At 34.3% G+C, this 24995-nt stretch overlaps 1 protein-coding gene across 4 annotated transcripts in view; it reads right to left on the reverse strand.

The window, feature by feature from the left end:
* Positions 1-24995, reverse strand: part of USP34 (ubiquitin specific peptidase 34) — a 285574-nt gene that overhangs the window by 104991 nt on the left and 155588 nt on the right. For all 4 annotated transcript variants that reach the window (XM_058278638.2, XM_058278637.1, XM_058278635.1 and 1 more), the window contains 8 exons: positions 24814-24927; positions 23230-23329; positions 22949-23108; positions 20033-20159; positions 19788-19935; positions 15455-15555; positions 15033-15242; positions 10712-10837 (listed from right to left, as the gene is read on the reverse strand). In XM_058278638.2, coding sequence (XP_058134621.1) covers positions 10712-10837; positions 15033-15242; positions 15455-15555; positions 19788-19935; positions 20033-20159; positions 22949-23108; positions 23230-23329; positions 24814-24927 — 1086 coding nt within the window. The remainder of the gene's footprint in view (positions 1-10711; positions 10838-15032; positions 15243-15454; positions 15556-19787; positions 19936-20032; positions 20160-22948; positions 23109-23229; positions 23330-24813; positions 24928-24995) is intronic.

Consider the following 24995-nt stretch of genomic DNA (forward strand, 5'->3'; position numbering starts at 1 on the left):
CAGCAAAAATCAGCAGAACCACTTTCTTAAGCTCTGCAAAATAGTTAATGGTAAGAGTAGCTAGCCGAAACCCACATCAAGAAATGAGTGACTTTAAAACAGTAGGGAGGGAAGTGGTTATGGCTGACAGAGTGTCCGCCTACCATATGAAGGGTCTGGGGTTCTACACCAAGGGCCTCCTGACCCATGTGGTGAGCTGGCCCACACACAGTGCTGCCATGCACAAGGAGTACTGTGCCACGCGGCAGTGTGCCCCGTGTAGGGGAGTCCCATGCGCAAGAAGTGCGCCCCACAAGGAGAGCCACCTCACATGAAAAAAGCACAGCCTGCCCAGGAGTGGCGCTGTACATAGGGAGAGCTGATGCAGCAAGATGACACAACAAAAAAAAGGGGACATATTTTCCTAGTGCTGCGTGAGAAGAATGCAAGTGGACACAGAAGACCACACAAAGAATGGACACAGAGAGCAGACAATGGGGGGGAGGGGAGAAGGAGAGTAATAATTAAATATAAATCTTTAAAACAAAACAGTAGGGAAACCTCATGGTGCCTTTACTAGCACATCCCATAGGTATATGCTTTATGAGCACATACCTAGCTTAGTAGCTCAGTGGTGTCAAACCATACTCTAAACTTACAGTACAGATCTCTGGTCCCAAGTTTAGAAGGAAGCAGAGTCACACATATGTGATACAAAGGTACATGGAAGCATGTGACAGGCCACTAAAATGTCATTAAGAAAACAATCAAAATAAAGCTTCCTGGGGCAAAGAAAGGATTACCAGTGAAGATATACAGCACCCTGAGCCAGGAAGAAAAGCTGGAAATTTTCTGGGGATATCTGGAGCATTCCTGTATACAATGAATTGATAAGGTCGTACTCACCAGGATTAGGACATGACCACAACAAGGCAGTTACTCAGAAAATATCCAAAAAGGACTCTACGCTTTTACCCTGTACTAGAACAGTACTGAAAAGTTGGCTAAACAATGAAGCAGAGCAAGAGCACAAAGTCAAGCTGCAAAGTCTGGGAAAGGGGTTTTCTTTCATTTTTTTGTTTTGTCAGCAACTGACATTTAAGGAAATCTATGCACTCATAAAAGGCTTTCTAACTTAGTAACAATGTAATAACACAGGCGTAGGAAAGGAAACTCCAATGAATATATTTATCAAGGGATATAGTCTATATGTAGTTTGGAAAACTCACTAAACAAATAGACTTGTATAACTTTCAACAATAAGAAGGGGAAAAAAGAAACAGCAAAACCTCAAGGAGGAAGAGAATATAATTTCCAGAGTTACATTAAAATACGCAAATGTCCAGTTAAAAAGAAAAACAATAAAACATAAAGAGAGAAAAAGATGCCCCAAACAAAGGAACAAAATAAAGCTATAGACACCATCGATGGGGAATATAAAACAATGGTCATAAAAGACACAGAAAAGCTAAAATCTGCCTTAAATATGCTCAAAAATCTAAAGGAAATCATGGACAAAGAACTAAAGAAAATGAGAAAAATGACATATGGTCAAAATAAGAACTTCAATAATAGAGATACAAATTATTAAAAGTAACCAACAGAAATATTGGAGCAAAGTACAAACCCTGAAATTAAACTGAAATTCACCCTTTGTCAAAAGGGTAAAAGGCAGACAACTCAAGAGGAGAAAATATTTGGAAATCCCTTCTCTGATAAGGGCTTAATAACCATGATATAGAAGGAGATCATATAATTCAACAGTAAAAAGACAAAGTATCCAATTGAAAAATGGGCAAAAGACTTGAAAAGACAACTGTCCAAAGAAGAAATACAAATGGTGAAGAAACATAAGAAAAAATTTGCAACATCACTAGCGATTAGGGAAATGCAAATCAAAACTACAAGATATCATTTCACACCCATTAGACTGGCCACTATTAAAAAGTCAGAAAACTGTAAATGTTGGAGAGGATGTTGAGAGATAGGAACGTTTATTCACTGTTGGTGGGAAAGTAGAATGGTACAGCCACTGTGGAGGACTGTTTGTCAGTTCCTAAATAAGTTGAATATAGACTCACTACAGGACCTGGCAATACCATTGCTAGGTATATACCCAGAAGAACTGAGAGCAATGACACAAATAGGTATCTACAAACTGATGTTCATAGCAGCATTTTTCATAATAGCCAAAAGTTGAAAAAGTAAATAAATTGTGGAATATACACACAATGGCATATTATGCAGCATTAAGAAGAAATGAAGTCATGAAACATATGACAACATGGATGAACCCTGAGGATATTATGTTGAGTGAAGCAAGCAAGCCAGACACAAAAGGACAAATACTACATGACTGCTCTGTTATAAACTAAATATTTTAGGCAAAATATAAATATGAGAAATACGAATATGGGTAGAACTGCATATAAGACCATTTTTCTTTGAAGCAGAACAAATGTAAGTTAGTAGTACAAAATGTTAATACCAGACCAAAAAACCATTATACTAAGTGAAGGAGGCTAGACACAGAGTACTACATATTGTATTATTCCATTTATATAAAATATAAGTATAAATCAATTTATAAAGATGAAAGGAGATTAGTGTTTACATAGGCTGAGGAAGGAATGCTAAGGGGTATGGGGTCTTTCTTTTTGGAGTAATGAAATTATTCTAAAATTTTTGAGATGATGTATGTACAACATACATCATAGCTTCTGTTTCTGGCTGTTCTATCCTAAGTGTATAATCAGTGATTATACTAAAAGCCACTGATTATACACTTAGGATAGAACAGCCAGAAACAGAAGCTATATATAGTGGGAGAAGCATGGAGAGATGGAGAGATTGAGAGGTGAGGAATTTTCTTGTTTGTTGTTTTTTTTGTTTATTATTATTGAAATAATGATAAAGTTCTAATGATTGAAGTGGTGATACACAACTACGTGATTATAGCAAATACCACTGATAGTACATTTTGGATGAATTGTATGTTTATTAATATGTATCAATAAAATTGATTTATTAAAAAAAAAATTCCCTAGAGGAGTGGGGTATAGCTCAGTGGCTGCTTTCCATGTACGAGGTCCTGGGTTCAATCTCCAGTACTTTCTAAAAAAAAATAAAAAAAATCAATATGACAACAATATCAAGGAAACAAAACAAAAGACGCATACAAAAAAACTCCCTAGCGATTCAACAGGAGATTGAAGCTGGGAGAAGATTCAGGAAAACTGAAGACAAGTGAAATGATCCAGTCTGAGGAGCAGAAAGAAAAAAGAATGTAAAATCAGCATAGCCTAAAAGAATGGAGAAATTATCAGAGAACCAGAGGAAGAAAAAAAGGGGAGCAGAAAAAATATCCAAAAAAATAATGGGTGAAAAACTTTCAAAATTTAATGAAACACATGAATATACACACCCAGAAACTCAATGAATCTTAAAAGAATAAACTCCATACCAAAATGCATTATAATCAAACTGTCAAATGCCAAATAAAAAGAACACTGAAAGAAGCAAGAGAGAAGGAACATGCCATGTATACGGGATTGTAAAATTACTAAAGATTCAGAGTTAAATTTAAGCACCATGTAACAACAAAGAAAGTATTTTTTAAAAATGCACAAGAAAATGAAACACAATTTAAATGGTTCACAATGAAATATCAACCAAATGCAAAACTAGGCAACAATTCAAAAAATGAGGAATAAAAGATATATAATTTAAAAAAACTAAAGGAGCAAAAAAGCCCTGCATTAGCAGTAATTAATTTCAATTAAAGACTCCTAATACAAGGCTGTGAATGTCAGAATAGATTGAAAAGCACGTACCTAATGATTAAAAGAGATTGACCTTAAATTAAAAGACAAAAATAAGTTGAAAGAGAAAGGATGTAAAAATATATATATTTTCTACGTTAATGGTAACCAAAAAAGAGGAGTAACTATAACACCAGACAAAATAGACTTTTAAGTGAAAACCTGTTACAGTGGCAAAGTACATTATACATTAATAGAAGGATCAATAAAAAATGAAGACATATCAATTATAAACATATGCATCAAACAAGAACCTCAAAATATATGAAACACTGACAGATTTGAAGGTAGAAATAGTCATTTTACGTTAACAGTAGGAGACGTGAACACACGACTTTCAAAAATGGATAACACTTAGTCAGAAGATCAATAATGAAAGAGTATTTCAAAAATACTATACACCAACTATATGTTACAGACATTTAGAGAATATTTCTTCCAACAGCAACAGAACACAAAGTCTTTTTTCTTAATTTTTTGACTAATAATTTTTAAAATTGTGATCACATATACAACATAAAACTTCCCATTTCAACCACTCCAAAACATATAAATCAGTATTCCCAGAGGTGCTATTCACAATGTTATGCTACTATCCCCACCATCCATTACCAAAGCTTTTCCATTACACCAAACTTCTGCTCAGTTTGGTTCCTTTTTATGATTTCTGTCCCTCTTTTTGTTTTTGTTTTTTTCATTTTAAAAATTTATTGAAGCATATCACTCATACATAATCATACATCAACAATAAGTGTACAGTAATAGTTGTGAACTTATAAAACAAACATACAGAACATCATTCAGGACTCCCATACCTCACCCTACCACTAATACCTTGCATTGTTGTTAAACCTTTTAAACTAATGATTAAAGAGCATTGTCAAAATATTACTAATAACCGAAGTATTTTCCCCAACTCACACAATTATCATCTTTATATCATTTATATATGAACATACACAAACAATAAATGTATAGTAAAAGTTGTGAGCTTATAAAACAAACATGCATATCATACAGGGATCCCATAAACAACCCTCTACCAACACCTTGCATTGTTGTGAGATGTTTTTAACAAATTATGAAAGATTATCATCAAAATCTTACTACTAATTATAGTTTTTATCTTATATTTGGTGTGTTTTACCCCCAACTCACCCTATTATTATTTTTAAAATATATTTTTTATGACAGAAGCTGTAAACTTATGAAACAATCATGCACATGTGCAGAATTCCCAAACAACACTCCTCTACCAATACACCGGACTGTGGTGGAACATTTGTTACAAATAATATAATATCATCTGAATGCTACCACATCCATAGTGTACATTTGGCACACATTTTCCATACTGCCCCATTATCGACACAGTATATCTCTGGCATAGATGCAAGAATATTATATTATTCTGCTAACCACAGTCCATAGGTCAGTCCAGCTGTATCTTTCCTATGCTTCTCCACATTCCCACCACCCTGCAATAGTAATGTGTATTTGGTCTAACAAAGGATACTCTTGCATCTGTACCATCAACCACAATGTGCATTCACCTCTTGGTTTACTGTGCTATTCTGTTTCTACAATATTCTCTAGTATTCTGTTAACTGGCATTTACATACCTAGACTACCATTTTCAGGCACATTCCCATTTATAAACTGGCTGTTACTATGTGTTGCCATTTACTCAATACATTTCCATACTCTCACAGTAAAGCTAATTAAAACTTCTACATATGTTACACATCAGCAGTCCATCTCAATCCTTCTCTTATCTCCTTTAAGAACCCACCACCTACTACGAGGTCTTGAAGCTATTTTCCTACAATTTCTTCTAGAAGCCTTATGGTTAGTGCTTTTATTTTAGGTTTTTGATCCATTCTGAGTTAATTTTTGTATACAGTGTGACACAGGGGTCCTTTTTCCTTCTTTCGGCTATGGATATCCAGTTCTTTCAGCACCATTAGTTGAATGGACTAGTCTGCCTGAGCTGTGTGGGTTTGACAGACTAGTAAAAAATCACTTGACCATACATGTGAGGGTCTGTTTCTGAGCCATCAAGTTGGTTCCATTGATGTTATCTGTCTTTATGCCAGTACCATGCTTTTTTAATCACTATACAGCTAGGTAATACACTTTAAAGTCTAGAGAGAGAAGAATTCGCTTTTCCTTTTTAAGATGTTTTCTGGCTAATCAGGACCATTCACCCTTCCAAATAAATTTGATAATAGTGTTTTCAATTTAAAAAACAAAACAAAATGCTGGTGGGCTTTTTATTGGGACTGCACTGAATCTGTATATCAATATGAGTAGAACTGACATCTTAATGATATCTGGGTGTTTACTAACTGCCCTACAGCAGGAGCTGACTCTAGGAGCTCCTTACTCCGCCGCCATCTTGCTGGTTGTCCCCTCACAGTCTTCTTAAGTGCACATGGAACATTCTTCAGGATAGACCATGTGTTAAGTCATAAAAGAAGTCTCAATAAATTAAAAAAGAATGAAATCATGCTAAATAGCTTCTCTGACAATACAGTGAAGCTAGAAATAAAAAACAGAAGGAAAATTGAATAATTCACAAGTACATGGAAATTTAAAAATTGACTCAATGCATCAAAAAAGAAATTAAAAGAGTTAAACCACTCTGAGACAAATGAAAATACAATGTACTAATAAAATCTATGGGACAATCGAAACCAGTGTGCAGGGGGAATTTATTCCTATGAAGACTTATATTAAAATAGAAATATCTCAAGTCAGTAACCTAAGTACACATTTGGATGAATTAGAGACAAAGAGAGAGGACACAAATGACCAAAATCAGAAAAGAAATATTGGGAAATTACAGAAATAAAAAGGAAATATATGGAATCAATGAACAACTGTGCACCAACAAATTAGATAACCTAGATGAAATGGACAAATTCCAAAAAAACACAGAAATTAAACTGACTCAAGAAGAAATAGAAAATCTAAATAGACCTACAACAAGTAAAATTAGCAACTAGCTAGATGCCACCCCAGCCACAAATGAGCTATACACCACCCCCACCACAACAAGCAGATGCCACAAGCCAGCAGACACTGTGACCCACAAGGACTGGATGTGGCCCAGGCTGTTGGGCATTTGCCTCTCATGTGGGAGATTCTGCGTTCGGTTCCCAGTACCTCCTGGAGAAGGAGAGCTAACAATGAACAGATGAGAGAACTGTCTGGGAGAGGGGGTGGTAAACAAAGAAAAATAAAGTGAATCAATCTTTTTTTTTTTTTTTTTTTAAAGATCAAAACATTAAACTAAACCTCCCAACAAAGAAAAGTACAGGACCAGAAGGTTTCACTGGGGGATTTTACCAATCATCCAAAAGAAGTAATACCAATGCTGCTCAAACCCTTCCAAAAAATTGAACACTGACCACTTTCTGATTCATTCAATGAGGCCAGCATAACCCTAATTTCAAAGCTAGACAAAGACATCACAAAGAAAGAAAATTACAGATCAATATTCCTTGAGAATATAGATGCAAAAATCCTAACAATATTCTAGGAAAACCAATCCAATAGCATATTCAAAGAATCAAACATCATGACCAAGCAGGATTTATCCCATGAACACAAGGGTGGTTCAACATAGGAAAAATCAATGTAATATGCCACATTAACAGAATGAAGACAAAAACCACATGATTATGTAAAATGACAGAGAAAAAGCATTTGGCCAAATACAACACCCTTTCCTGATCAAAACACCCAGAAAATTAGGAAGAGAAGGAAACTTCAACATGATAAAGGGCATATATGAAAAATCCATAGCTAACACCATACTTGATGGTGAAAACTAAAGCTATCTCCTAAAATCAGGAAAAGGACAAGGATGCCCATTTTCACCATGGCTGTGCAGCACTATATTGGGTGTTCTACCCAGAGTAATTAGGCAAGAACAAGAAATAAAATGTGCCCCAAATGGAAAGGAAGAATTACAACTATCTCCGTTGCAGATGACATGGTCCTATATATAGAATATACTGAAAAAGCCATAACAAAGTCACTAGAGCTAATTAATTCAGCAAAGTGACAGGGCACAAGATCAACATGCAAATATCAATAATGTTTCTATACACTAGTAAAAAACAACCTGAAGGGGAAATCCAGAAAAAAATTCCATTTACAATAGCAACAAAAATAATCAAATGTCCAGTAATAAATTTAATGAAGGATGCGGTTTTAGTTTGCTAAAGGCTGCTGGGAGCAATGTATCAGAAATGTGTCGGCTTTTATAATGTAAATGTCTGTGAAAATGTCCAAATGAAGGCATCATCAAAGACGATGTTTAACTGAAGGTCGGCTGCCAGTGATCCTGGACTCCTTCCACATGGCAAGGCACATAGAATTAACTGCTTCTCTTCCAAGTCTAGTTGTTTCAGCTTCTGGCTGCTCTGTCTGTGGCTTCATCTCTCCCAGGTTCCTTTCTGAGTTCCTGGGTTCCTTCTCTCCATCTCTGCCCCTCTTCCTGTGTGTTTTAAAGTAGAAGAGAAGTAGATGCCTCCACTTGCCTTGCCACGTGAAAGAGGACTCCAAAATCCCTGGTGACCAGTCTCCTGATGATGCACTTTCACAGCCTCAGAAATGTCAACTTTTAATATAACAGACTCCCATTTAAAAAGCCAACCCATTTCTGGTATAGTGCTTCCAGTAGCTTTTAACATATCAGATGTAGAGGATCTGTACATAGAAATCTACAAAACAATGCTGTAAGAAAATAACACCTAAATAATGGAAAGACATTCTGTGTTCATGGATTGAAAGGCTAAATATTAAGATGTTCAAAACAGTTTCAATTAAAATTCCAACAGACTGCTTTGTAGAAATGGAAAAACCAATCAACAAATTTAAAAGAGAAAGGTAAGGGACACTGAATAACCAAAACCATTGTATTAGTCAGCCAAAGAAATGCTGATGCAAAATATCAGAAACCTGTTGGCTTTTATAAAGGGTATTTATTTGGGGTAGAAGCTTACAGTTACAGGGTCATAAAGCATAAATTACTTTCCTCACCAAAGTCTATTGCCTTGTGTTGGGGCGAGATGGCCAACATCTGCCAAGAGTTCAGGCTTCTTGGGTTCCCCTCTTACAGGGGCTTCATTTCTCTGTAGGCTCAGCTGTTGTCCTCTCTCCACAAGGCCAGCTTCTGCCATGTCTCAGGAGTTGTCTCTATTCCTCTGTGTTCTTCTCCTGTGTGTTTGTTCACTTCCCAGGCTCCAGCTCAAAAACTCCCAACTCTTTCCTCTGTCATGCCTTTTCTCTGTGAGTCCCTGCCCACCAAGGGGGTAGGGATGCAATGTCCTACTGATGTGGCCCAGTCAAAGCCTTAATCGTTATTTAATTAAGTAAACCTCTGAATCCAATACAATCTAATATGCCCAGAGGAAAAACCAGTTCACAAATATAATCCAGTATCTATTTTTGGAATTCATAAACAATGCCAAACTGCTACAACCATCTTGAAAAGAACAAAGTTGGAGTATTTACACTTGTTAATTTTAAAATTTGGTACAATGCTACATTAATCAAAACAGCATGAGTAGCACAAGGACAAACATAAAGACCAATGGAACTGAAATGAGAGTTCAGAAATAAACTAATATATTTATAGTCAGTTGATTTTCAACCAAAGTGGCAAGTCCATTCAACAGGGAAAGAACAGTCTCTTCGAGAAATGGTGCTGGGAAAATAGGGTTATCTAAGTGTACTAGACTGAAGTTGGACCCCTATATCACGACATATGCAAAACAATAACAAAATCTATCATCAACTTAAATATGACACGTAAAACCAAAAAACTTAGAAGAAAACACAGGGAAAATCTTTAGGTCCTTATATTTAATAAGTGTCAGTAAGAACATAGAAAAATCAGATCCCTCATATACTGCTGCTGGGAATATAAAACGGTATTTATTGCTGCTTTGGAAAACAGTCTGGTAGTTCCTCCAACAGTGAGACATGAGTCACCATATGACCCAGCCATTCTAGCCTAGGTAGTACCTAAGAGAAACAAAAACATATGTCCACACAAAACCTTGTATACAAATCTTTATAGGAGCATTATTTATAATAGCCAAAAAGTAGGAACAACTCAAATTTCCTTCAATGAACAGATGGATAAACAAAATGTGTTAAATTCACACAATGGAGTATTATTCAGCCATAAAAAGAAATGAAATATGGACTTGTGCTACAACATGGAAACCCCTGATCTTTCATTTGAGAAGAGTTCACTTCCTTTGGTAATACATACTGTATTTCCCAAGTCATGCTAAGCTAATGAAGGCAATCTCTCTCTCTCTCTCTCACACACACACACACACACACACACACACACACACACACACACACACACAATCATCACATCATCACATAACCTATTCATATAAAAAGTCCAGAATAGGGAAATATAGAGAGACAGAAAGTAGACTAGCAGTTGTTCATAGAAGGGGTGTGTCTGGTATGGGGGAAGGTAAATAATATGAGGTTTCTTTTTGAGGTGATGAATATGCTCTAATATTCACTGTGGTTATGACAGCACATTTATGCAAATATACTAAAAACAAGTGAATTGTACACTTTGAATGCATGAATACATGTTATATAAAATATATCTCAATAAAGGTATTAATGTAACAAAAATAGCTTTCATATCACAATAATTTCTTTACAGAAAATTTTTTTAATGCAACAATTTCAGAATAATCATTTTAAAAAACTGAATACAAGTAGCTACATGAGAACGTCAGTGCTTTGTCTGTATGTCAATTCTCTGTGGACTAGAAGAACTTTAGTGTCTGAGAAACACTGGTTTAGAAAACAGTAAAATATTAAATGATGTCACTAAATATAATGTAGATTTTTGGATTCACCTGTTCATCTGAGATATTCTGGAAAGCTGTCAACATGTTAGGACATGTAGGAAGAAGCATCAGGAGCTCCCAAACACGCCTTGACAGATTTTCTGCATGAAGATGAAGTTCTTCACATCTTAAGCTCTAAAAAATTAAGAACAAATTTTATCAAGACAGAACAGTAAATAACCTTAAATCTCAAGTTGAACTTTTCCATAAAATCATTAATTATCAAGAGTGCTTATGTATTTTTGTTTTGCTTTTTGTAAGTGAGAAATAAAATATTACATTGGTAAATACAACTTATTCAATAAGTTAATAGTAATAAATTAATAGCATCTTACTTGATAAATTAAGTAGCAGCTTTTCACCTACTTTTACAACACTCTTCTGGAATAGCTTGCCTCTAATATGGCTAGGCACATTTCTCAGGAAACTTTTTGAATACAAGTAAAAATATCTATTTTTTAAGGCCATACCAGTAAATTTCAATAAGACTATCATCTACTTCACTGTTGCAGGTAAGTATTTTAAGCATAGAAAAAGACATGGAGAATTCTTGTTCTTGATTTTCCATTTGGGAAGATGACACTTCTTTTGGTAATCCATACTGTATTTCCCAATATTGCAGAAGCAGAGATTAAGAGGAACGTAAACAATTTTAAAGAATAACCTAATTAAAAAATTATCAATTGCTAAATCTGAATTCAGTAAGGTGCTAATAAATTTTATATTTATGAAACATAAATTAATGAATGTTTAAGAGTATATAAGAAATAAATTTCCATTTTTTATTAAAGGACAACACCCCCACCCTTGATAAACAAACAGGATTAAATTTATAGTTTTGGAATTTTTTAAAGTATGAATTTGAATATTGAACTACTACTACTGCTGCTGTTGCTGCCATAATGATTCTTTGGTACAATATAGTCTAAGAGATGCTACAGGAATCTTCCATAAGTCTATAAAAATAACAGTTCTTTCTCGGTAATGGTTTAGAACAAGTACTCTCTGAAGGTAAGGAACCTTAGAGATTGTCTTTCAAGGTAAACTTGGCCTTTCATAAACCTTATGAAAAAAAGGAAACCACCTCTGAGAAACACTTCTGGATTTGTGGGGGAAATGGCATTAATAGCTTTCAGTAAAATGAATTCATTTCCTCATGAATCCATTTTTTTTTTAACTGTACAAGAAAGGATCTGAAGGAAAAACTTCTACTGTGCTATGTTTTGACTGAAAAACCCTGCAACATGAGCCATATACAGTTGAAATCCCTTTATTTTTACTTTTTTGTAAACTTCATTAGGGCTGAACCAGCTTAATCAACAAAGAATCCCCAAGTGAAGTATAGTATATATGCCACAAAGCAAGGATTCAATAAATTGTCTTCTTTTTCTTTAGGATTTAAATATTTATTTCTCCTTGTTGTTTGCACTCCCTGTCTGCTGTCTCTGCTCATTGTGTACTCATTTTCTTTTAGAAGGCACCAGGAACAGAACCTGGGACCTCCCATGTGGGAGTGAGATGCCTAATCACATGAGCCACCTCTGCTCTCATTTCTTTTGTCTCTTATTGTATTTCATCATTGTGTCTCTTCGTTTCATCATCTTGTTGTGCCAGCTCCTGTCTTGCTTGTCTTCTGTAGGAGGCACCAGGGACTGAACCCAGGACCCTCCCATGTGGTAGGCGGGTGTGTGAGCTACATTCGCTCCTCTAAATTTTTTTTTTTTTAAAAAAGATTTATTTATTTATTTCTCTCCCATCCTCCCCCCACCCCGGTTGTCTGTTCTCTATGTCTATTTGCTGGGTCTTCTTTGTTTGCTTCTGTTGTCGTCAGCGGCGCGGGAATCTGTGTTTCTTTTCATTGGGTCATCTTGTTGTGTCAGCTCTCCATGTGGGCAGCGCCATTCTTGGGCAGGCTGCACTTTCTTTCCCACTGGGCAGCTCTCCTTATGGGGTGCACTCCTTGCACGTGGGGCTCCCCTACGTGGGGACAGCACTGCACATGGGCCAGCTGCACAGGGGTCAAGGAGGCCCGGGATTTGAACCGCAGACCTCCCATGTGGTAGACAGACGCCCTAACCCTGGGCCAAGTCCGCCGCCTAAATTATCTTTTAATAGTATGAATCCTTCCCTCTTGATTAGGCCTCACAAGGACTATGACAATGGCATAGTGACTGCCCTGCTACCTCTGCTCTTTGCTTTCTCTAATAAATCTCTGTGCTAATACTTCAGATATTTTTTTTTCTAAAAGCCACAGGAAAGATCTTATTTTGTTGTTTAAAACCTTCCAGATGATAGTAATCCATTTTACAAAGAATAACAGGTCATGTAAAGTCTTTCTGTAGTAAAGGTTACAATATCGCTTTCTGTTCTTATATTTGAATTACATTATGCTCACGTTCCCAGTTTTATTAAACATACCATTCTTTTTCTTTATTAGAGAAGTTGTGGGTTTACAGAACGATCATGCGTAATACAGGATTCCCATATACCACACTATTAACAACTTGCACTGGTGTAGAATCGTTAAAAATGATAAAACATTTTTATAATTGTACTATTACCTATAGCCCATGTTTTAATTTAGGGTTGGGTTCACTGTGTAGTATAGTTCCATGAATTCTTAAAAAATTTTTATTCTGTTCTCTATCCATTTTTCCCTCCTAAATCTGTAATGCTTCCCTGTACTCCCAACAGAAGCAGGAACCATTTGGAGAAACCTTCCCGAACAGTCTTTGTTTCTAACCCTGTGCACCTTTAACATACTACAAAGAACACCAACACCCTCCTTGAACACTAGGGAATAGTGTTAATTATCTTTCTGTCTTATAATGTGCCAACACAAGGCTGACATGAAGTGAAAGGCTATTTGTTGGAATGAAGTAAATAAGGGGAGGAAATAGAGGTTCAGATGGAGCTACTGAGCATTCTGTTTAAATAAAAGGGAGACTAGTTAGGAATTAAATAATGTACTACCACAACAGAAAAGAGGCTATGAGGAAGAGAGGTCTTACTAGCAGCAACCCCTGCAGCATCCATGATCAAACATGTTGGAAACATGGGAAGAATTCCCTTGGGGAAGAAGAAAAAGAACCACAGTCTGATGTAAGAGAAGCAATCAAAGTATGACTATTTTATTTTCTACTGAATCTCAAAATACATTCACTGGATGAAGTACATGAATGAACAAGATCTTAGGATAAGTCATCTTAAAGGCATTTAAAAAAAGCTGAAAGACTGAGAATGACTCCTTTAGATGATCTTGTACAAACTCTTGAATTTCAAGATTGTCTTTATGGTAATGACCCATATACTTATTTCTCCAGATCAAACCTTTTCTTTGAACTCCAAACTCATATATCCAACTGCTTAATTGACATCTCCATTTGATGGGCCACAGATACCCATTCCTCATCATCTCAAATCTAATCAACCCAATTGCTCAAGTCAGAAACCTATATGGCATCTTTATGTCTTCCTTCTTCCTTAACCCTCTTCACTACCAACTCCTAATCCAATCCACGTTGTTTTTTTCTACCTACTGTCTACTTAATTTATCTCCATTGCCATTATTCCATTCAATGGCACCATGAACTCTTCTCTGAACTAATGCATTAGAGGTGTCTTACTGCTTATTCTATTTTGCCAATCTATTACCTATAAGACCATAACATGTTTTGCCCCCTCTGTTTAAAAATTTTAAGGGGATTTGAAAAGTGGAAACTTTTTTTCATTGAATAAAAATGAAACACATTATAATGGTCCACATAGCTTTGCCTGTCTTTCCAATCTCATTTTTTATATTCTACTCCACACTCCACATTCTACTCACTAGGTTCACTGGCAGTTACCAGACCTGCTTAATTCTTTCCTATCAAGGGATTCAGGGATCAGGCTAAAGCCTATCCAGATAACTCATCCTTTTCATTTAGTTGGCCCCTGTTCATCCTTCCAGATTATACATAGTCTCTTTAAAGAAACCTTTCCAGACCACCTAATATATAAACGAATCTCTGTTTACCTCCTCTCCTAATATCGGCACAGTTTATTTCAGTGTTAGCACCTATCTCTATATCAAACTATGGGCATGCTGATTATATGTTTCCCCAACTGCATTCAACAAAAGCTGCAACTGTGCCTATGCTGAATTCTCCTATAAAACAATATTTAAAACAGCATATCTGGATCATATCAGGCATATAAATACCTAAAGAATGAATAAATGGGCTCATAGTTTAATCACTTTTAAGTGATTCCTGAGAAAATTATTTTCCTCTCAAGATAAAGACAAAAGAACACTTTGCAAAAATAAAATCTGCTATAGTCACCTCACCTCACTATCTTCCACTGTGACTTTTCCTGAGGGTGGTTTAAATGATGCAAGCATCTCTAATAAATCGAACAGAGTAGTTAGGTGAGGTTCTTGTAAAAGCAAAAGCATTGGAATGTTGTCCTTCTGAGGGGGTGGGAGACAAGATGCCGGCAGCTGAACACCTTCTCCTTTCCTTTCTCTCCTTGGTGCCCCCAAAGATACAAATACCATCTATAAAAATAGGAGAAATAGGGGGAAACAAGCAACAATTGTACATATCAAGTTATTCTTTTTAGAAAATATTAAATAGGTATAATTTCATTTACATATGTTAATATAACAAAAGCAATAAAAGCTGTATTTAAATTTTATTTTCAGCTATTCAATTAATGCCATAACAGTCAACAGAGGATTAAAAGTCAAAGCACATTTTATATGTATACCTGCATATCCTTAAAACCAAGCTCATGAAGTGCTTTTTCATCATAATCTGTTGTTAACTCATGTCCAGATGAAATCATCCTGACAGGTCCCATGAGGCCTCCTTAAAAACAGCAGAAAATTAAAGTGAACTTTTGTATTACAAGAACTTTCTGTAATATACACTTCCCTCAGCAATATAGGCAGAGGAATCATATTCTTTAATGCCTTAGTTGCATAAGAAACTAACATGTATTTATAACTGAATTCTCTCTCCTGTTGTTATTCACCAACCTTTCCCTGACCCAAACAAACCTATAAAGTAGAAAACAAAACTGATAAGAAGACAGTCAGATGCAACCTTCTAGACCTATGCTAAATTCCAATAAATTCAATAAACTGAGGCAATTTCTTTCTAGAATGCTCAAAAGCCCTTTTGTTGCTTACTTCTTCAACCTCATTTCCCACCATAATCCCCATGTCACTAACTATGCTTTAGTCACCCTGACTCCTTACTCCTTCTGGAAAACACCAAGCATGTTCCCCTCACAACTTAAGAAGCTCCACCCCCAGAATTCACATGGCTCGTTTCCTCACTTCATTCAAATCTGCCCAACTGTGGGCTTAAAAAGAGCTTGCCCCTAAACATTTAACTCAATCTAAAGAGCCTTTTTCACCATTTCACCATTAATCCCTCACTCTGCTTTTTTTTTTAAAGCACCTTCATATCATGGACATATATTTAGCTGTATCCTCTCAAAAGAAAAGTCTCAGTAACACAACAGTAGAGATTTTATGTTCACAGGTATTTATTTTCAGTAGTAGAAATACTGAACATTCAAATTAATTATTGTTCAGTGCAAGCAGTTTTTTTTTAACAAAATGCTTAAGAGAGTAGAAAAATTAAGTAAAATTATTAAAGGGATGAATAATTTAATTAAACTTATGAAAACATATTGTCAAGTTTTACTTAAATGTAGAAAAATCCCACTGGAGGGGAACCGAATGTTATTTTAAAGAGCAGTAAATAAGGTAGGGCTTCTGTTTTCCATAACGACACACAATATTTTTAAACTACCTTTTCCATCACACAAATAAGAAAATTATATGAGAGACTATTTCAAAGCCAGAGAAGGAAAATGTTTACCCCAGTGAGATTCACCTGGTAGTTTTACTGAAATACAAAGCTGCAAATTGTTGTATAGTTAAATCTGATTCTTTTCCTTCTCATTATTTCTAGGTCTAGAAATCTTGCCCCTCCCAAAGCTTCGATAAAAACTCAACTCTATTTTCTTTGAATTTTTTAATACTTTATTTTGTTTATACACATACCTTTAAATCCATCCTGAATGTTAAATTTAAAGAACTGGGACTTTCTTTCTCCAACCAAACAAGTCAAATATTAATATATTACTCTTGAGTTGATTCTCTGATTTAACTAAAAATTCCTTCACCACTATCATAATATTATGGCAGTTATGTAATGTTATAATAGCTAGGACAGAAGTCTGTCTATTATCCTTTTAGACTTTTCCCTCAGAAAAGAAGTTCTGATATCCATAGTTCATACAGGTAACTTCCAAGTAATTTTGACAAATATAAAATAAAAATTTTACTTTGGGTAGAATATAGTCAAATATAAATTAATGTGGCATTATTTTTAGTAGAGACATGCTAGGAATCTCCACATATTCAAGTATTCACATTTTATGTCAGATTCTTTTTTCATATATTTCACAAACATCTCACATTAATTAACTTTTTATAATTAATTATAAATTCTTTAATTATAATTAGTTTATTACAATCACTTTAATTTAAATTATTTACAATTAATTGTAAAGAACTGCAATTCTGGAAAGAATTTCTGCCTTTCAAAAAATTTAGATCTTTTTTTAAAAACAAAATCAATTTTAAAAATTAAAATCTTGACACATTAAATTTTTCAAGACAAAAAAGGAAATAAGAAATCTTAAAAACTTCTGGACTATGATGGCATTTTGAACACCACATCTAATTTTTACTCACAGTGACTCCAATAAAGTAAGGCAAAATAGTTTTAAAGACATAAATAGGGGAAAAACGGGAAGAGGCACACTAGTAAAGTTTGCAAGCTAGAAGTCATATGAACTTGGGGGATTGGCAAGCCATGCCCAAAAAACAAAAATCCCATGCCAGAGGTAAAGGAAGTTTATAATCTATAACCTAATTTACACTTATCTGGCAAAGGAACAGTATCAGTGCCCTCCCCAGCCCCGCCCCCAACACACACGAACAACAGTTTAGATATTAACACTCTAAGATACTTGTAATCAGAAACACAGAAAATCAAAAGTTGGGTTCAAGGGTAAATACATGAAAATAAATAAAATTGCTGAACGTTCCCCCAGATTATAAACTCATGATACAACAAGCTAAATGAAATCACATTAACACCTTTTTAGTATTTTTAGCTACAAGGCATATCCATAATCAAACTGTTGAAAATCAGCGTTAAAGAAAAATCCTAAAATACCAACCAAAGTAAAAAAAAGACACTGGTTACGAAGGAAGATCTGAAACAGAAACTTTGCAAGCCAAGAGATAACAGAAAAACTATCCATAAAATCTTGAGGAAAAAAAGACTACTGACTTAGAATTCTCACCTTCAACAATGTAGGCAAAATAAAAATTTTCTCAAATTCATCACCAGAAGACTTGTACTAAAAAGGTATTAAAGGAATTTCAATATAAGGGTGGTGGTGGTGGGAATGAAACCAGGTAGAAACTCAGATATATAAAAGAAATGAGTGCCAGGAAAAAAAAAAGTTCTGACACATGCTATGACATGGATGAACCTTGAAGCTATCATGTTGAGTGAAGTAAGACACAAAAGGACAAATATTGTACAAACTCATTATATAGGAAATAACTAGAATATGCAACAGAGACAAAGTATGTTAATATGTGGGGTAGAGGTGAGGGATGGGGAGATAATGCTTAATGGCTATAAAGTTACAGTTAGGGTGATGAAAAAGTTTTGGTAATGGATGGTGGGTAATGGTAATATAACACTGTGAATGTAATTAGCACCACTGAATCACATACTTGAAAATGTTTTTTAAATGGTTGTTATTTTGTATATATCTTATCACAATAAAAAAAAAAGAGCGAGGCATCACGGGTATTTAGAGAGAGCAATTTTTAGAATAAGAACATGTCTATTCAGGACCTGATTTTCCTACTTAATAACTGTAATACTTTTCACTGATTAATTCACTGAATGTGCATTTAATTGATATTACATATTTTAAGGGAGCACAGAAAAAAAGACAATACTTTAGAAGGTACATATAGTTTCACTTTTAGCAGGCTATAAGCATATCTTTGGCTCCTCACTCAAAGTTGCCGAAGATAGAACTTAAGAAATTTCTTTCTAAATACATATTCTGCCTATTACTTATAATTTCAGAACTTTAAATTATAAGTAAAAACTAACCGCTTTGCATGTTTTTTTCATTGCTGTTTCTCTGATTAGCTCATATTTTATGTGCTATAGAAAGATACTAAAAACGTGTCAGTGGTAATAGTAATAAATCAAATACACGTTTCAGGTCCACACGAAAAGTTTCTTAATATGGTATTTTTATGGAGGAAGGGGAGAGGTACAGGTAGTGTCTGAAGATGTATTATTTTCATATACTCATTAAAAAAACTACAATGAAATATATCAAAATGGCAAAAACAAAACAAAATTAAAAAAACATTTGGGTAAAATCAGATTATGAGGGCAGCAGATGTAGCTCAGTGGTTGAGTTCTTGCTTCCCATGTACAAGGCCCTGGGTTCGATTCCTGGTACCTCCTAAACAAAACAAAGAAAGAAACAAAAAAACCAACTCTCATGGGGAGTGGATATAGCTCAGTGGTTGAGTGCCTGCCTCCTGCCTCCCACATATGAGTCCTAGGTTCAATCCCCAGTACCTCCTTAAAAAAAAAAAAATTAAATCATGAATGGTATTTGGAAACTTCAATTTATCAATACTTCTAACATGGCTTGTCAATTAAATAAGCTCAAAAAATTTGACAGTCACATCAAAAGCTTACAACAGAGATTTTTTTTTTGGTGGGGGGTGGGGAAGGCAGTGTGTAGGGACAAATGGGGTAAAATATCTGCAAATAGTATCTGTATTAGTTTTAACCTCTTGCCTAAGAATGTAATCAAACCAAAGTGCAGCAAGGGCAGATCTACCAACCATGCAGTTCATACATAAACATGGTTGGTAGACCTTTAAAGAAGTAAAGGTTCAAAACTGGTATGTAAAACAACAAGATGGGGGGGAGGGGGAAGGGATGAAAATTTAAACTGTTGGACTTACCAGGAAATTCTCCCTTTCGGCTGCTTTGACCAAACTCCTGAAGCTGAGCTTGTTGGTTTATTTGTTCTTTCTGTAAATTTTCATACCAATGAGTTACTTCAGCCCTAAGATCAGCTACCTGGTCACTAGGATACATTTCAATAGTCATCTGAAATATGAGATGCAACCAATTTTAAAAACATAAAAAAGAACAGATATTTGGATGGGGAAATATTATCAACTTGGAAATCAAAACATGTAACTACCTTGTCTGGAAGTCCAGCTGGCTGGCATACAACCCTTAGTGGCAGGGACTGTTTGTCACTCAGTGCTTTCAAATGACTACTAATACCAGTGCCTTCAATTTGCCACTGTCGGAGATGATATGCAAACCTAAAACACGACCAAAAATCACGTGTAAAAAGTATTTAATTTTAAGCCATTTTAATGTTACAGAAGTTTTTTAATGTTTTGCAAACCGAAAAAAGTCCACAAAAGGTTCTAGCACATTCCACTTTGATATGTAGCACCAAGTTAACATCTAGATTCTTCATATTGTATCAAACTTAAATGTATAAATATAGCCAAGCATTCCTAACTAAGTACTGTCAAAGAAAAAATACCTGGAGGAAAACTCCCATTAAAAACAGTATTGTTTCAAAGAGGATTAGGGTACAGGGGCAGTGCTGGTAGGAGAGGCAGGAGGAATGAAAATAAACAAAGTAATCCAGTAAATAAAATGGAAAAATAACACTATAATATTCAGAAGAGGAAAAAAAAGATATTAGGAAATATTTCATAGATATATATTCTAGTAAATATAATTCCATATGTTATTCAGCCCAACAATTCAAGCCAATTTCTGGAATGCTGAAATTATAAAATAAATTACAAAAACTCGTATTTCAAAGGAGATGGTTATCTAGCATGACACTCACTAAATATTTATCAATCTTCTAACTAATTTTCAGTTGAAGACAGGATCCAGGATACCTGAATTTAGTTAAGGAAAAAATGATCAATGTCTAAAACTAATCAACAATTCTGGAAGAGAATGATAGCAAGTGAGGGAATGAATGAACTTGCTTTATTTCCTAGAAGGAATCCAATGGCCAGCTTCTGGGGTTGTTACTGCCAAGTCTGGATAAGAGTAGAAACAGATCTTTTACTGAGTAAAAGAGTAATTTGAAAATAATTTTTCCTGTTGCATATTTTAAGACCAGGGTTGCTCACACCCTCAATACTAATGACATTCTGGGCCAGATTTTCCTTGTGGGGATCTGCCTTGTGTACCGTAAAATGTGTAACAGGATCCCCAGCCTCCTACCCCAGTAGATGTTAGTAGTATTCTCCCTACCTCCAGACATTATCTAATGTTCCCTAGGGAACAAAATTGCCTCCAGTTGAGAAACACTATTTAAGATTACCACTTCATTTCTTTTTAAAAAGGAAACCCTTTGTAAAAAGATATTTTTATTTAATCTCAATATAAGAGTTACACAAACATACAATACTTTCATATTTTCAATCTATAAATGTGAGGCAATTTTAAGTCAGTAGTAGCACTAAGCACATTAATCATTTGACATTATGCAATGATATTAGACAAGGAGTTTAAATACTGCTTTCAGTTTTCTGAATGTTCAATTTCATTTTTCCTAGTTTCTACACTAATCACCCACAGAAAAAGCGTTTATATAATTTTTTAATGCAAACATTAAACCCTGAGTTTAAAAGATGGCTGTTCACAAAGATTTATATAAAAGATAAATTTTTTTCATGAGTTAGAAAAAAAATTTGTACAGCTCAGAAATGATTTTTGGACTCAAATTCATTAAATTATAAAAAGTACTATTGAATTCTAGTAAAGGTCATACACTTTTAAAGGCTTTTTAAAAAATAAAGAATTTTTTAAAAAGAGTGTTTTTAAAACACTTTTAACTTTGGGCAAGGATTAAAAGTTTTAACCAACAGGTCCTTTAGGTTTGTTGCCATGTAGACACTGCACCACTGAGAAAATTTTGTAAGATTATCATAGCATTAATAATAATTAACTCTGATAGGGAGAAGTACATTACAGGGGTATTTTATTTTCTATATTATAGCTTAATGGAAATGTCTTAATTTTATAATAAATGTGTATTAATTTTTTATTAATTTAAATAAACTGCATCACTACATTTGCTTATTTTTATTTTTAAAGTGGGAAAAGTTTCAAGACAGTGTGTAGTTTCTGTGCAAAAAAACTCAGGAGCGCCCTTACACATTCTTTAAAAAAACAAGGAATTATTTAAGTAGAAATTTCACAAATTTAAATCAGAAAAGTAATTTTGCAGCAGCCAAATGTTTAAATCATAGAACCATGTTATTTATAAGGAATGTGTAGAATATCTTTATTATTCAATATTCCCTGATATTTTAAATAAAATGTCAGTAAATACCCATTATATGACTTTTTCAATCTCAAACTCAGATCTGAAGTTGAAAGAAATTATTAATTTTAACATTTTTCCAACATAGTTATTTGTACTTTTACATTTAGCCATAGTTAATGATTTTTAACAAACAATTTCTTAATTAAAACTATCTACTCACCTTTCATTTCAGTCGATATATTCATAAATGTTAATTTGCTTTATTTCTGTATTACACAGGGTATGTCTAAATTAATAATACAGATATTCATTAACAGAATTTTTTGGTCATGTTTCCATGGTAAATGGAAATTCAAAATTAAAATACTGTCTCCTAGTCCAGGAAGAAAAAAAAACAGTAAATGAAACAAATGACTCAACTTGATTCAACTATGAGAGATTACTTGATGTTCTTGGTGAGAGTTTTAGTGAAACTTTTGTGGTTGTGTTCAGCCTTTTCAAGCACAGTAATTCTTCCTAGAATGGTCTAGATACTGATTGATATTCATGCACATCTGTTCAGAGTCTAAAGATATTTTAAGCTCTGGAATATTTATTGGGAACCTATATTACAAACTCCACAGCAATATGGTAAATATTCTGAACAAGAATTACTTCTATTTCTGACCCTTTGGTTTTGGCAAATTATGCTTTCTACCTGTTCCCACAAAAAAAATTTTTTTTTTAAGTTTTATGAATACTATCAGACAGGTCAGCCATTTTGAAATATTGAAATTAACTCTAAAAATGTGGTATAAAAACATTTACCTTCTTCTAAATGCTTCCAGATGTGTCTTCAGCATAAGGAGCCCTCTTTCTATAACCATGAGACTTGAGTGTGATTCCTGTTCAAGACTGCTAGAAGCTATCATAAGACTCTCCATACACTTACTAATAAATTCTTGTTCCTTCTCCAAACCTGTTTTACCTGAAAGCCAGATGTTTAAACACCTAGATTAACCTTATATTCTTGTTTAGCTAAATTATATGCATTTTAACAAAAACTCACATAAAAAATTACTTATTTAAGACTATTTCAAATCACTCACCATTAATATAATAGGAGTTAATATACTGGATAGCTGCTCGACTGACATCACCAGACTGTGCTCTTAAAGCTATCCCCCAAAATTGGTCCATACCACAGAGCTAAGGAAGAAAAGTATGGTCATCTGTAAATTTTATTATTTATCAAAATAATGTAACTAATCAGAAGACTGAAGTATCAAATTTAAAATTCATAAAAAACAAAACTTTAGTATTTTATAAAGTATTGAAAAGGTAATTCCTGTTATTTATTAATAATTTTTAAAAGTGACGGGTATTGTAAATGTCCTCAGTTATTGCTATACACCTGTTATAAAAAATACTTATTTGTAAAGCTACTAATTACATATGTGATGTTTAAATCAGAACTGTGACTATGCAGTGGGGAAAAACTCATCCCCCAAAACATGCTAAAAAAGGAACCAACACAACCAAAATGCATGCCATTAGTATGACAATGTGTCAACACTTTTCTCCACTTTACACTGCCAAAGTCACTGCTTCCAGACCATCACAGAAAATTAAAGTGATACGCTTCACCCAAGTTCTCACTTAAATTTATAACAGTAAGATGACATAATGTTTTCAGCAAAAACTACAAAAAAGTAGAATGTGAAAGCTCTCATAAGTTAGGCAGAGTGAATAAAGATATCATCTGGTAGGTGACTGAACAGCTATAGTATTATTAACACCTTTGTAAAAAACAGTATCACCTCAAAATTAAGAGCATGACTACTTTTTAGGTAAACCCAAACTGGTATCTGCAATTCCGAAATTCAAACTTAACACTGTGAGAAACAAAGTAGGAGAAAGGTAGCAAGATAACAGGGGAAGTATTATAGGTAGAAATCACATTATCTATTACTGTACAGATTAAAATAAATTTCTCTACCTTTTTCCTCTTAATACAGCAGGAGAATGTGTATTAGGAGGAAAACTAATGAGAAATATGAATGCATAAAAAGCATTTATATATCAATGGACTTTTTAATAAGGAAAACTTCTAAACAGCAGTCTATGCAAGCAGAGTTCAAACATAATGCATTCAACAAAACTAGGGACTACCTAACTAGGAAATATACTCTAAATCAGAGATAAGACTAGCAATTTTTGAGTATTCAAAGTCAATGAATTAATTACCATGTTGCCTGCTCAGAGATGATTTACACAGACTGATCATGAATAAAGGCTACCAATAGGTAACTGGTGTACAAGTGCCCAAGAACAACTAAAAACATGGGTATAATAAATAGCCAAAAATCCAGATGAGACAAATAAACCTACTATCTGGCATAAAATACTTGATTAAATATCTAGAAGCTTTCAGGAGACTGAAAAAAATCTCTCAGATGACTCCTTCTCTAAAAGTCAAGAAATGTTTTCTTTAAGCAAAACCAAGGTTATATTTTCAAAACAAATTTACTTTTTAAAACCAAAAGTTAAAGCTTGTAAAACATAATAATAAAAGTCTTCACAGTAAATTCGATGCTTGGTAGACTGCATAAAATAATTAGGTAATCCAATTTGAGGAATAACAGGAAAATTCCACAAATTGACCTAATAAAACGACAAGTCTAAATTCATACCTCAGAGTTTGAACCACCATCATAAGCACTGGTAGCCAAGCGAGCCAAGTTACAGAGATGCTGAAACAGGTTTAAGCCAGTCATGCTAATTGTTTCAGGTTTTAGCTGTGGCATCTTTAATATATAAAAAAAAAAGTTTAACTAGTTTAGTGTAATACAGTAACATTTTATTTTATTGAATT

Source organism: Dasypus novemcinctus, chromosome 17 (assembly GCF_030445035.2).
Source record: "Dasypus novemcinctus isolate mDasNov1 chromosome 17, mDasNov1.1.hap2, whole genome shotgun sequence".
In the NCBI taxonomy this organism is placed as follows: domain Eukaryota; kingdom Metazoa; phylum Chordata; class Mammalia; order Cingulata; family Dasypodidae; genus Dasypus; species Dasypus novemcinctus.